The sequence below is a fragment of the Dermacentor andersoni genome, chromosome 8, assembly GCF_023375885.2.
Source record: "Dermacentor andersoni chromosome 8, qqDerAnde1_hic_scaffold, whole genome shotgun sequence".
In the NCBI taxonomy this organism is placed as follows: domain Eukaryota; kingdom Metazoa; phylum Arthropoda; class Arachnida; order Ixodida; family Ixodidae; genus Dermacentor; species Dermacentor andersoni.
In genome coordinates this window covers 124,213,931-124,227,587 of record NC_092821.1, presented here as the reverse complement: position 1 = coordinate 124,227,587, position 13,657 = coordinate 124,213,931, and the positions used below count along the sequence as shown (strand labels likewise).

Genomic DNA, 13,657 nt, shown 5'->3' with positions numbered 1-13,657 from the left:
TAATGATGCAGAGCTGATGCCCTTCTTTGTGCCTTTTGCGGACATTTAGCACTGCATACTTAATTTTAACAGTGTGGCAGTGCTTAGAATCTACAGGGAGCACCAAATGCAGAAGTTTTTTTGTGTGTGTGTGTGTTTAAGGTGTACTGACATTACATTTTCAACTCTACATTTTCTTTTGTCAAATGAAGATCTGGGTGCTCTAAACATTAGAAAGAATACTCGAAGCCTCAGAGTACTCTAAATGATTTAATATAGTAGCTTTTCTGCAGCCAATTTCGGTTTCGTTTCTGCTGTGTTTTGCTGTCATGGTGCAGAAGGTGGTCACATGGGAGCAGGCTATTTCCCTCTTCTTTCACAGTTGTCATGGGCTCATCCCCCCCCCCCCCCTTTTTTTTTTGATGCCTACATTCAGCACTCATTTAACTTTATTTGCAGACCAGCACTGGTATTTTGTCTAAACAGAACAGTGCATACTTTTCCTTGGTGTGCCTCAGTGATCCACTTCTTGAGCATGACCAGACAGGATTCCTGGTACGGAGTGAGTGAACCCAGGCACCGCTCAATGTACTCAGACTCCAGTTTGAAGTTTGCGTCTGGTAGAAAAGAATGAAACACAGATCAGTCAGCCAAGCCAAGAGGCAATTCCTGCACTGGGTCAACTGTCTCCTACGAGACATAGTTACCTTGTTGCTAGGCCACATGTGAGAGTCAAACACATTTTCCACACTTCAATGTTTGCACCTTCTGAGGGAAAACATTCAAAAAGCCAACAAGGATTCTGGCCTCACAATGACCCCATCATTGTTTACAGATTCTAGCAGCAGGAGATACCCATCAGATTTGCCTTGAACATAAAGTTTCACACAAGGGGAAACATAGTAACATAATACATACACAAATAATTGTGGAAATAGGTAAAATCTATTTATCAGAACATACATCAACATATATATAGTAATAATGAGAACTGTGCCACCATGAACATAGACACCTAGAAATCACAATTTTCTTTGAATTATGAGATACGAATAAAGAATGGTCCAAAAAACAACAACAATGTATATGCACCCAGTTGTGCATGACCAAGGCATTTATACTAACAGATATCGTGGAGCACCTGCCAATGTAGACTGGAGTCTGAATATCAAGAGTGCAATGCCTCAAAAGTGATGTAATTTGAAATGTTTAGCTGCACTGGCTCACAATGTGGAGCCAAAGGGTTTGGATCAACTGAAAGTGGCATTCAATTTCGGTGGCTTCAAAGCACATTGAAAATATAGCAGGTCAACCAAACATTTGACACTTGTTTGAAGGAACTAGAATTTGTGCAATTACGCAAGTTAGAATTATGACTTGTAAACCATACAAAAAAGTATGTCCTTGTCCCAGTTAATGTCTGTTCTCTTCTTGTTCATACAGAGGACAACAACCATAATTCACTCTTAAGTGGCTGTGTTAAAATAGTGAATCGAGAAGGAACTACCTTTAAGGGCCAAATGGAATACCAAATCTGATCTTTCTTATCTCTAAACAAAGTGAATTAAGTTTGTGCGCAGTTTGTATGGTAAAACTATGCTTATTTGTATTATTTGATACATTTGCCTAACACTGTTTCACAATTGAACATTCATTCAATTGAGGCGCTTGTAAACGTTAAGCAGCTTCTTTCAGTTATCTTTTATAGAATGCTAATGACAGTGACAAAACAAGAAAACCGGGCCACTATTCTCAAACAATCGCTTTTGGGGATGCAGTTACTTCTGCAAGACTTCATGTGACTCAGCATCGGACATGTCAGTGTCTGTGGCGAACAGCATTCCTCACACAGTGCCAAGGATGCTGTCTTGACAGTGTCACGAGCCCACTGGCTTAAAGACACTGAGGGGTAAAGGACTGAGTCGCTCAAAATGTTGTGAAAGCAGACACGCCCTTAAAGTGATTGTTCCAAGATCGCAGCAGTGCACTCTGCACTACCTCAGTTTAGCAAGGTGAGCAGCCTCTACAGCTTTTACCGCCAGATTTAACAGATCATGCGAATAAAAAAAACTTAACAATCACCTGGTGATGCAATGAAAGCCTGCTTAGCCACGGCAAATCAGCATTCCAAAAGGACTTTCAATGCTGATTGTCTCTATATGATGTCGCAGCAAACTGATTTTCACTGCTACTGAATGCTATAGCGCTGCAGATGAAGACATTCTAATTAAACCCAACCTAATGATGCCAAACCGGATATAGAACTTATAAAGGCTACTCCGATGGGACATACAAGCAGTTTTTAATGAAAAATCCCAGTTTAGAATGAAAGGTGGAAACAAAAATGCTGGTTCAGTCACAGCACCATCCTTGCTAGGTACAATGACAAAACAATTTGGCTAATACCCCAGCCATTTTACATAAATAACAGGACATGAAAATGCATCACCAAGCTAATGGCAGCTTTGTATGCAAAACAGATTGCATCCATGGAAATGATTTTTGCAGAATGGTTTACTTTTTTTCTTTCCTCTATGCTCTGTCAGTTATTTCATGTGCCACAAACTTCACAATCGAGAATTACAGGCTTACCAAGTCGCCCAACTTCTCATCATTTTGCACAGTGCCAACCACATTCTTCCTATATATATATATATATATATATATATATATATATGCTTAAAGAAACAGCCTCATCGATGAATACACTTGGAACACTACAGCACACTCAAGCAGCAACTACTTGCCTCTCTGCAATTTCTACTTTATTTATTTGTTTGTTTGTTTGTTCACAGGGTCAAAAAGACATTACAGAGGAGAATGGTCACAGATACAAGGATTAAGTATAAAACAATGTCGTTCCTGTTTTCCCGGCACCAGCTGCAACAATAATACAGTAAACAACAAAACAGTAATAATGCATTTCACAATACGAGATCACAAGAAATGGAAAACATGGTACAGTAATTAATTTATTAGGCACATGAGGACTTAAGACATTTTAGTTATAGCCCTCATAAACAACTCATAGTCATCAATTTCAATCGTTTGAGGGGGAAGACAATTCTACTCTTTTGATGTGCATGGCATGCATGTGTTCAAGAAGGTACGAGTTCTGCACGACTTAATGCCAAATTTGTAAATGTTGTCCAGTCAGCTTCAAACTTGCTGGGATGGAATAACTGGTTGGTTATACAGGTGTGGATGGTAATATAACTTATCAAAAATTATATTATCATCTGCCATCCAACTATTTGCCATATGTTGACCAAGAGTTTCATTTCTCATACTATTTGCAGACATCTCTTTCCCAGACACACATTTCCCTCGTCTTGTCTCATTTTTACCATCACTCAAGCTCCCTCTGCAGTTTTTGTCAAAACGCCTTTCAAGAAATTGTGCACAGAGTAAGTGCTGTATCGGCAAAGCATTTCCTCTGTGCCTTTTGAGTACCTACATTTACTAATGCAAAGTGCCACATAAGATGCAAGGTAAATGCAGGGCTGCCAGTCTGACCTTGTGTGGCAAGGGACTCGGAGGTGCCAGATGGTGAAGTAACCTTCTCGCCAAGTGACTTTTTCCGCATGCTGTCACGCAGGGTGGGAGCTTTGGCGTCACCACTGCCTTCAGTGCCGGGTTTGTCTTCGAATGGGGGAATGTATGTGACGTTCTCCTTCAAAAGCTCATTGATGTAGTACTCAATGACCTCTTTTCCCTGCAAGAAACAAAGAAAACAACAAATGTGGTGTTGTCGAGCAGAGGACTATTTTGGCGATGTTACGTGCTCGACACAGCAAAGATACACAGGTGCTGAGCCATTGACAGGTAAGATAACTATGGGGCGATGTGTGAAACTAACCTACTACTTATTATTGCTTGCACTCTTTAAGTACCCTGCCAGGTATGTGCATACCGTATTTTCCGGTGTCTAAGTCGAGTTTTTTTTCAGAAATTTTCGTCGGTCTTACACACCGGTGTGACTTATATATGGCTTTTTATTTTTTTAAAGAACTACCGTCAAAATCGGTTTGGATGACATGGCCACGCGAAATGTGCAGGGTTGGCCTTCTCTGGCAGTAGCTACAGGCTGTGTGTGCATTATAGAGGTACCGGGTTCTCATGATCGAGTTGCGGAGCACAGTGCGAGAAGGACAGAGCAGCAACGCAAGCGGCGGCAGGCCAACTGTGAGTCGACAGACTTCGAATACGTCGCATCTGCAGATCACTTTCAAGATACAGCGCGCGCCGCTGCGCAAACCACGCAGACGCTATCAGAGTGTACTATTCAGACACACCAGGAATAGTACATGAGAACATGGATACCTTGGAGATGTTCTGGGAGTACTGCTTCATGGCCAGCTTCTCAACCGCACTCTCGAACCCAAAGAAGGACTTGACATCGAGAGAGGCACTCTGCTCAAAGCAGGTCCAGTCTGGGTTTTCTGGGTGCACCTGGTAAGCGACAACAACAAGAGTTGCTGCGTGTCAAAGCAGAGAGGCCTCATGGAAGTACAGGACACTAGCACAGTACAGCACTGGTGTATACTATGTTGCCATGACAGTGTGGGAGCCACTGTACACTACGCAATGTCAGTCCAGAATATGCCCCGCAATATAAAATGTGATGGCTTTGAAAGCCATCCTTGAAAACCAGACACTTAGCTCATTATGAGCAATTGTCACTTTCTGGCTTATGACAAGCCCACTTCATAACGTAGATGGTGGTAGACATTATATCATCATCGCTTTTATTGAATTAGGTTTTCCCCACTATTTGAAGATATAGGTCTGTCTTCTAAATATGCTCTTAAAGCCTATCACATAAAAAATGAACCCTTAGGTGGTTAGAAATTTACCATACTATTCCATGCTTTTACAAGTGCATTCTGACAAGCCCCAGGTTCATTATTACTATTCTTAAGAAGTCTGAATGTGCTCTTATTTCACAGAATTTTAACAGGATAAGAACGAACACAACATCAGTGCCAACTATCAAGAGTTTGTAGACTGTTTTGATCCTGCATGCCCCACACTATGTGCGACCGCCTATCTCAAACCAAGCTTGATTAAATGAATCTGCTTTAGCTTTATTCAAAGAAATTACAGCACTCCATCCATTTGTTAATTTACTTATTACTTCCTGCCGTTAAAATTAAGAAGGAAAGTCACAGAAATTACACCTGTAATCTTACCACACAACTGGTCTGCTCAGAGAGAAATTTAACTACTCCTCATGCTCGCAATAGTTCAATCACCAATATTCCATATTTTCAGTTAATTGACATCTAGTCTAAAGTATCTGTTTTGTTGACATTTTGTATTTTCACAAGTCTCATGATGGATGTGTTTTACTTTCCTGTAAACTAAAATATGTTGATTTGTTCAACAGTATTGTCATAAGGAAACACTTCCAGCCACAGGATACTGTAAAGGTGCTGAAAGCAAGTAAAGCAAAGGGGACCCTAAATTAACAAACTAAAGGCATAGACAATAATTAAACCCAAAACAAAACTAGAATGTCTTAATCAAATTAAAATGAACACAGTGATTTAATTAGGAAAACATTCTTTAGATTGGAGCTAACTATATGTCATTTCATAGATAGCTGGCTAAATTGTAACTTTTCTCACTACTCACGTAGAAACCAAGTAGTGCATCACATATATGAAGAAGAAAAAATGCGTAGGTGTGTGTCATATAATTCAATGTAACATTAAGTGTCACACCTTTATATCGCAATACATGACTTTTAGATTACAAGAATAACATCGCAGATCTGAACCTATTTACCACTGAACAAACGGTGTGACACGTTTCAGTGACCAGGGGCCACAGCGGACTGCATGTGCTTGTAACCAAACAGTTTTTCTTGATTTTTAACAGAATAGACCTTTTGATCAAGTGGTGAGGCAGCACTTCCTCTGTGGATTGTAGCGCACGAGTTCAAGGAGCAAATGTGCACATCTGCCACTTCCGTGGTGCTTCTCAGGGGGGCTCAGGCACGTTCACACAGGCCAGAGAGCATCGTGACGATGCCCAGGGAGCTTTTGTTGAACTATACAGTAAGGCGAGCTAAATGAGTTTTGTTCATTTATTTACTATCCTCAATTAACATTTGTGTATACCTTCACCACCCACATAAGTGGAGGCAAGACAGATCTCATACTTGCGTTAGAGTTGGCCTTAAATTCTGTAAAATACACCGCTGCTTACCAGGCCAGTCAATGCCACTTGGAGTATGGCTATATATACTAGTAAAGTTCATGTTTGGTATGTGTCATGAGCTGCTAGGCGGGTTGAGGAAAATTTTCTAATTTCTCGTATACTCCATATAGCATGGTTATCTATGGTCTGTTACAACAGCATTGCAGCATTTTATGTATTCTCAGACTCCAAAAGCAGTGTAGTGACTTGCAAGCATGTCTAAATTTGACTCGTGGCATAGTGCATGAAAGGCGCAAGAGAGTCCCATGTATGTCTTTCTTTTTCTGCAAGAAGGTAGACTGTGAGCATGATTTTTTACTGCTATATCGATAACAATTATGCGATGTCCTTGTCCATAAAGCTGGCACAACGCCTTGCTTGCTCAAGAGCAATGTATATAGCTCTCCATAAATCTATGTCAAAAATTTCCTTTGCTCACAGATTAAATTACGGCTCTTTTGTACTCCCTAAATACTCCAGTCAGAAGGGTAGTAAACTTTTTTAACCCCATATGAGTGACCTATGTTGTAACAAAAAGTTTGTGAAAAACCAATTTAAAAAGGCATCAATCAATTATTCTGGTGAAACTACAGAGAAATCAGCGAAAAGAAAACAGGAAAGGTATGCCACTAAATTTGGCATACTTCTTTTTTGTTTCTTTCACAAAACAAATTTTTTTAAGTGACCATAAAATGAGCCATTGTGCATCTGGCATAACGAAGTATGATGCGCATAATGTATTACAGGTTACGGTACAGACACCTTTGCTATGCATCTAGTCTATTGAAGACTCAATTAGCACATGCGTCATTTCCAGTACTTCTGTTCCAGCTGAATGAACAAAATGTGCTGACTTCCAGAAAATAGCATTCAATGCAAGTGAAGAGTAGAAAAAGCAGTTGTTTACCTGAAACACAATCTCAAATGAACAAGAAAGAAATAAATAAATAAAAAGAAAGTACACTCAAGAGCAACACTTACCGAGTAAGTGCAGTTTTCTTTGATGCCAACTCGTGTCGAAAAGCTCTCATTGTAGGCTTCAATTTTAAGTGTTCGCTGCCGCCGATCTAAAGAGTTCTTTTGTATAAAGTACACAAAATCCACTCCTATGATCTGTGAGAGAAAAACAAAAGAAAGAAAAATCCAGGTCTAAACACGTTCCCCCAAACACCAAGCACTAATTTCCAAGCAAGAAAAGACACACCTATTATCTACTGCAGATGCTCACTTAGCACTGAATATTTCTGGTATTTTAAGTTCCAAGCAGTTTTAATAATGCTTTACAGTGCATACTTTGTATCAACAATTTTTCAATATGATGCTCTATAAAGATCTGAAGGTAACCAGACTACAAAGGCCAGTATATTAAGCAATGCATGAATGACTACCATTATGTAGTCTAACCAGCTGCCATTTCTGGAAAATAAAGTTATCAAAGGACACTGTTACAAGCCACATGCCACTGCAAAATGTAAATAAATAAATGTGTAAATAAATGTGTAAATCAATAAATAAATACACAAACAAATAAGAATAAAAAAACTGCCCCGCCTGTACGAAAAAGTTGAGGCAAGCATGACATGTTTATTGTACTATTTAGATGGCTTTTCGTCTGTGTTATGCAGCATCAATTAGGCATTCAAAACTTAGGTCTATGGTACTTCTGCCATGACAGTAGGTCCTGCTCCTTGACACCTGTATGTGGAATTTGTTCATGCTATGGGTCCCTTTGATGTGGCTGAAATTTCCACACCAGTCACTGATGGCGACAATCCACATCATGAGAGTTTAACTCGTGGCACACACCAATTGAGGACAGTTCAGTGCATGGCAGTCTAGTGGCAGACAAAACTGCATAATTTGCTGCAGATGGCTAAGCCTTTACAGAAAATGTGCAGTCTATTTGCTTTTCTGTATCACTGAGAATATGAATCGTGGTACAGTGCAGACTGTTAAAGGAAATACTCTAATGTGTGGCTTTCACTTTGCTGGTGCCCTAGGTGCAAGTGCTGGCTGAAGCTATGTCGATGTGCTGCACAGGTGCCATTAGCAGAACAGGTCACCAACCATCATCAAAAATTAAAAAATAAAAAATCGGTAGAGACACGACTGCTTACGTGTGGGAATGCAAAAGCATTAGAGTCCCTTTGGTGAAATGTTTTAGATTTATGTTTTCAACATGCATTAAAGCTCTTTCTGCTGATTTGGTGTGTGTTTGCATATACTGACCACAGACCGGGCTCTTTTTACACACTCATGATGTGGCATCGAGAGTCCATCGCAGTAGACACAGCAACGATGAAATCCGAAGAGAAAGTGATGAGCGGGAAGCAGGGTGCTCATTTTACACTCAAGACGTGGCACTGCCTCCTCCCCATCAGCTGGGCCATAACGTGCCCAATGACGCACGCATTAGGCACACCTTTAGTCAGCAATAACCATGGAGCCGCCGTGGTGTCAGGGAAACGTGCTCGTCTCGCACCCTAGAGGTCCGGGTTCAATTCCCACCCAGTACGAAATTTATACATTTTTTTCAAGGACTTTTAATTTACTTTGTTTACAGGAACCTCCCTGAGAAATTTCACGTCAATTCGAGCATTTCTGATGTGTTTTTACTCTTTGCACTGTCGGACATTTTGGTACCATCAATCGGACACACCGCTGGCCCCTGCTGCTTTCGACCTAATGGAGCGTATAATGCTTTCGCATTAAAAAGAAAGAACTTGGCATTTTGTGACACCTGCATAGGTACGAAGAAAGGTGCCAGAACAACAAACCACAAGTCATCCACTGCTAAAAGGACTGTTTGCACACTTTCCAGAGGGGAAAAATTTGTGTGCGCTCTACACACAAGTGTTCCCTGTAACAGTGGAAGGGACTGCACACGGGAAGCGCAACTGAATGAAAGGAATGCTCCATAAGCTCCTGACAAGCATCTTGCCTCTGAATTGACAGCCTGCCTCCTCTCAACAGCTAGACTGACTTGTTCTGCCTAAAAAAAAAAAAGAAATAAGAACCACTAATCAAGAAGCACGTAGTGCCATGCAGTCTGAATTGCTTACACAACCCAGCATGTGCTGGAGTTCCTGCACAATGCCAAGCATCGTAGAGTACTGCAGTGTAGCACATGCAGCAGTGTCAAATACAGGATGAAAGTGGTGCAGACTCGTCCTTTCTTCACACCAACTTTCCAGGTTCTCAGCCCTTTCTCTGGCTCATGCTTTGCAAGCAGGTGCACCCTCGCCGAGTGCACACTGGTATGTTTGTGACCCAGTGTGTGCAGCAGTATCTAAAAATCAAGAGCGTGCTTGACCAACACTACAGATGAGACTGCTTTTACTATTGATAGGCCGAGCCTACAAGAGCTTGGCTGGAACGTGGCTGCCAACAAACACTTCGTGCTTAATGGAGATTAGAATTAAGCCCAACTTTGTCATAAAGGATGTTGCACAGTATAAGTCATTTCCAAACCTTCTTCAATAGATACGGTGCATCAACGTTGAGGCGGCACCGGCGTTCAATAACGTGCTCTGCGCCATCTTCGCTCTTGTACTCCGAAACCGTGTCACTTCCCAAGAACACGGGAATCATTGGGCATGTTGGGAATCGCCGTTCATAAGCCTGCATAGATGGTGTCAACTGGTGAAGCAATGCAATATCTTCATGGCCACCATGCAACGAAAACAAATATCAAAGAGGAGGGCAGCAAGCTGCATAAATGCAAAAAGTTAATGTATGTACTAGCACAGTAGTATGTTCTCATAAAAAGTGCTAGAAATCCTAGGAGCAGAATCATGAATTATTTTTTTTACATTCAATTCAATATATTCTTTTTTTCTGCATCACAGAAAAAATACACAAGAACAGTCTCCTTGATTAACTCTGAACTGTGAACTCCTTGCTTAAATTAATTAACAATTTCATTTTGCTCTACCATAGACCTGTCTGCCTGATATAATGCAAAGCACAGTTCTGCTGTAGCAAGCCATCTGCTGTGCCAACAACTTCACCGAACTAGTGGTCCTTGAAGCAGACAGGCCAATTAACAACTGGCTATCGATATTTCAGCTCTGACTTTCCAGCGCTACTATGTCCAAACCAGTTGCTTTGCCAGTTAAGCACTGTTTAGGATACGACTGCTTTATTATAAGTAGTCTTTTTTTTTTGCTAGCACATACACTGCAGGCTAAATGCAACAAGTGCATACCATCAGACATTGTGCATTGACTAGATAACGAATTTACAGTGTAAATCCTAAGTGCCAATTTTATGGCAGTAGTTGCATGAGCACATACAAGGAAGTGACACGAGCCACATTACATGGAATGCAAACTTCTTATGCGTCTAAGGTGCTAAAGTTTTCATTAATACAAAGGTGGATACTAGGCAGCTAATTCATTTGATAGTAAATATTTGAGTTAGGAATTTGTAACTCTTACTTCATTACTGACATGTTTAAACTGATCCTGATTATTTATTTGACTAAATTTCCATTTATGCAGCACCGGCTGGTGGTCTCCCCTTAACAACTATACAATAGGTCATTAAATAAATATAAAATGACATGCATATACATAACAAAGTTCACAATTCAGAATAAATTTAATCACACTGATAGTAAGAACTAAAAACCAAACCACAGCAGCTCTCTGTGTATACGCACATGTGCAACACACACCTTGAGACAACGTATTACACTACAATTGCATCACACAGCTTTTTACGATGGAAGAAACAAAAGATTGCATTATGAAGGTTAGATTACCGCTGGAACATTTACACCAGTGGATAAGCTGAACACCATAGCTCGTAGAAATACACACTTTGTTTAAAAAGACAGGTTGAAAAGCGGTTGGCAACAGAGCTGCTGCTCCCGTGCTAGCATCACAAGTAGCAAGCACAGGGTGGCTAGTAGAAATCATCCACTGAAGGGCACGGATTGGGTGTTTGCATGACAATCTTTAAAGCTATCTTTCAGTTATGCTGGGATATGCAATGGCACTCCCTGCATGACTGAAGTCAATGTATACCCACTTTTGCTTGTTGAGTACAGCAAAGATGTCATTACTGGTGTGACTGCCTCTGTGCATGCAACATTGTACTTATGGATAAGTGTCGCTTTATATCTTCCTGCTGATAACAACACAATGCGTTAAAGGAATATCACAGCTGGAGACAGCCTGAGAGATAAAGTAAACTTCGACCAAATGGGAATAGATATGTGTGCACATCCTGCCTTGGCAACTGTGTCTATTCGTGGCAGCAACACTGTCTGCCATTTCAATTGTGTGCTTTTGCGAGTCCAGCCATGATAAGACCTTTAACAAAGAATATACCCTTTGAGCTAATCCTGTTAACTGTTTCTAATAGTATATGAGGATGCTAAATGCAAATTACAAAATTAACGCCATACTGAGAAACAGTGCTAGTAGCTAAAGGCCAACAGACAACACAGTTGCCGACTATCAAGTGGTGGTATATTTACAGCAAAAAAGAAATGGTATGCAGATTGAAAATAGGCACGACTAATGTTACAACCATCAGGCAAAAAAATGAAAAAGCAAAGGAACAGCCAGTAAACAACAATAGAAAAGTGCAGTTAAGTTGACACATTTCTGATAAGCAAACCAATATAAAAGCAACAAGGTGCACAGCTCCTGTGAATATAAAAAAAAATGTTGACAGTCACTTTAGCATATGCTAAAGTGGATTAAGGTAAAAGCCAGCATGCTAATGATACATTAATTAAATTAGTTGACATTCGCATTCGAATGTGTTGTCAGTTCATATTGTTTTCTCCCACCAAAGGTCATAGGTACGAGTGCCAAAATTAACTCTATCTTAATTAACTGTGCCTCAATTAACACCAAAGGTTGTGGGTACGACACCCACAAGTCATTGTTGGTTTGACCATCAATGGTAGCACCATTAATTTTGGTCCCACCAAAGATCGAAGGTTTGTCTTCCACCAAAGGTTGTGGGTTCGAGTGCCTTAACTAATGTTTCCTTAATTAACACCAAAGGTTGTGGGTTCAAGTGCCTTAACTCACCTTAACTAACTGTCTTAATTAAAGTTGCTTTAATTAACACCAAAGGTTGTGGGCTCGACTACCGCCAATGGCCATGGGTTCGACTCCCATCAAAAGTCCTGGGTGCGAGTGCCTTAATTAACCCAATCTTAATTAACATCATCTTAATTAACACCAAATGTCATGGGTTTGACTCCTACCAAAGGTCGAGGGTTCGACTCTCTAAAGGTCGTGGGTTCAAGTGCCTTATTTACCTCTGCCTTAACATCAAAGTTGTGGGTTCGACTCCCACCAATGGTCGTGGGTGGCATCATCAATTTTGGTGCCATTAAATGCTGGCGCCCCCCCCCCCCCATTATCAACAGATCAGCTGGCTGCAAATGGTGGATGACAAGAGTGGCTTATATATATATAATCGAGCAGAAGGAATCACTCCAGGCGGACACCACAAAAAAACAATCTGTCACAGTCATACAGAGGCACGATCAGCAATTTTTGCATATTGTAATTTGAAGCACATGATATCAGTACATGTAATATAAAACACATAGCAGGTTTTCTTTTAAAAAATTGGAGGACTCTTAAGCTTCGCCTAGTGGAATGCAAGCTTCGCGAGTGGAATGCAAAATCATTCAAAGATCCCTGACTGCTTGTCATGCTTGCCGGTGACCACAGCTTTATTGCGGATGCGTGGAGGCAAGCGCCATCTGCATAGTGTTGTTGAAAGGAACTGAGTGGGCCGCACCGCTAAATGAATGGCAGAAACACTGGAAAAGAAGTTTGCGTTTGAGTTTCCACGTAACAGAATTATGTTTTCTGGTATATTAAAACTACAATCCGGTGCTATCATGTCTGTAGGTTGTGTTTATGCCGTACATTACGAGTTTTTTGACGCATCTTACTTTTGAGGAATTCAATTATTTCAGTAACGCCTCTGCACCACGTGGAGGGCCTATGTGGTTGTGGTTCAGAATGATTTTTCATGAAACAACGTCCGACACCAACACCAGATTCTTGCCACACAAGGCCCTTAACACTATCATGTTAATATAAAATATTTAAAACATATCCTGCAGCAACTAGCACAATATGTTCTTGAGCTATCACGCTAAACATTTCAACACCCTCAAGTGTGTTGATTAGTTTGCCACCATACGAGCACCCTAAGGATGTTAGAACAAGTCTCTATTTGATTAACACCCTTGGCTGAAATAGAAGCGAAATTAAAGAAAAGTGTCACCCTCAGCTAACTACACGTTTTAATTTTTGCAAGTTGTTTATTACGATTACTACACAAATGGCACCAAAAGACAAACAATCCCACCATGCTTGCTTAGTGGCTTTGGTGTTCTGCTGCTAAGCACAAGGGCATGGGATCAAATCCCGATCACAGTGGCCACATTTCAATGGGGGCAAAATGCAAAAACACCTGTGTGCTTACATTT

At 40.7% G+C, this 13,657-nt stretch overlaps 1 protein-coding gene across 1 annotated transcript in view; it reads right to left on the bottom strand.

Annotated features, from left to right (window-relative positions):
- Positions 1-9,828, bottom strand: part of retm (real-time) — a 37,011-nt gene extending 27,183 nt beyond the window's left edge. Inside the window, exons 1-5 of the mRNA XM_072289898.1 lie at positions 9,655-9,828; positions 7,165-7,296; positions 4,303-4,431; positions 3,496-3,694; positions 478-596 (exon numbers count right to left, since the gene is read on the bottom strand). Of these exons, the coding sequence (XP_072145999.1) occupies positions 478-596; positions 3,496-3,694; positions 4,303-4,431; positions 7,165-7,296; positions 9,655-9,810 (735 nt within the window). The 5' untranslated portion in view covers positions 9,811-9,828. The remainder of the gene's footprint in view (positions 1-477; positions 597-3,495; positions 3,695-4,302; positions 4,432-7,164; positions 7,297-9,654) is intronic.
- Positions 9,829-13,657: the final 3,829 nt, after the last annotated feature.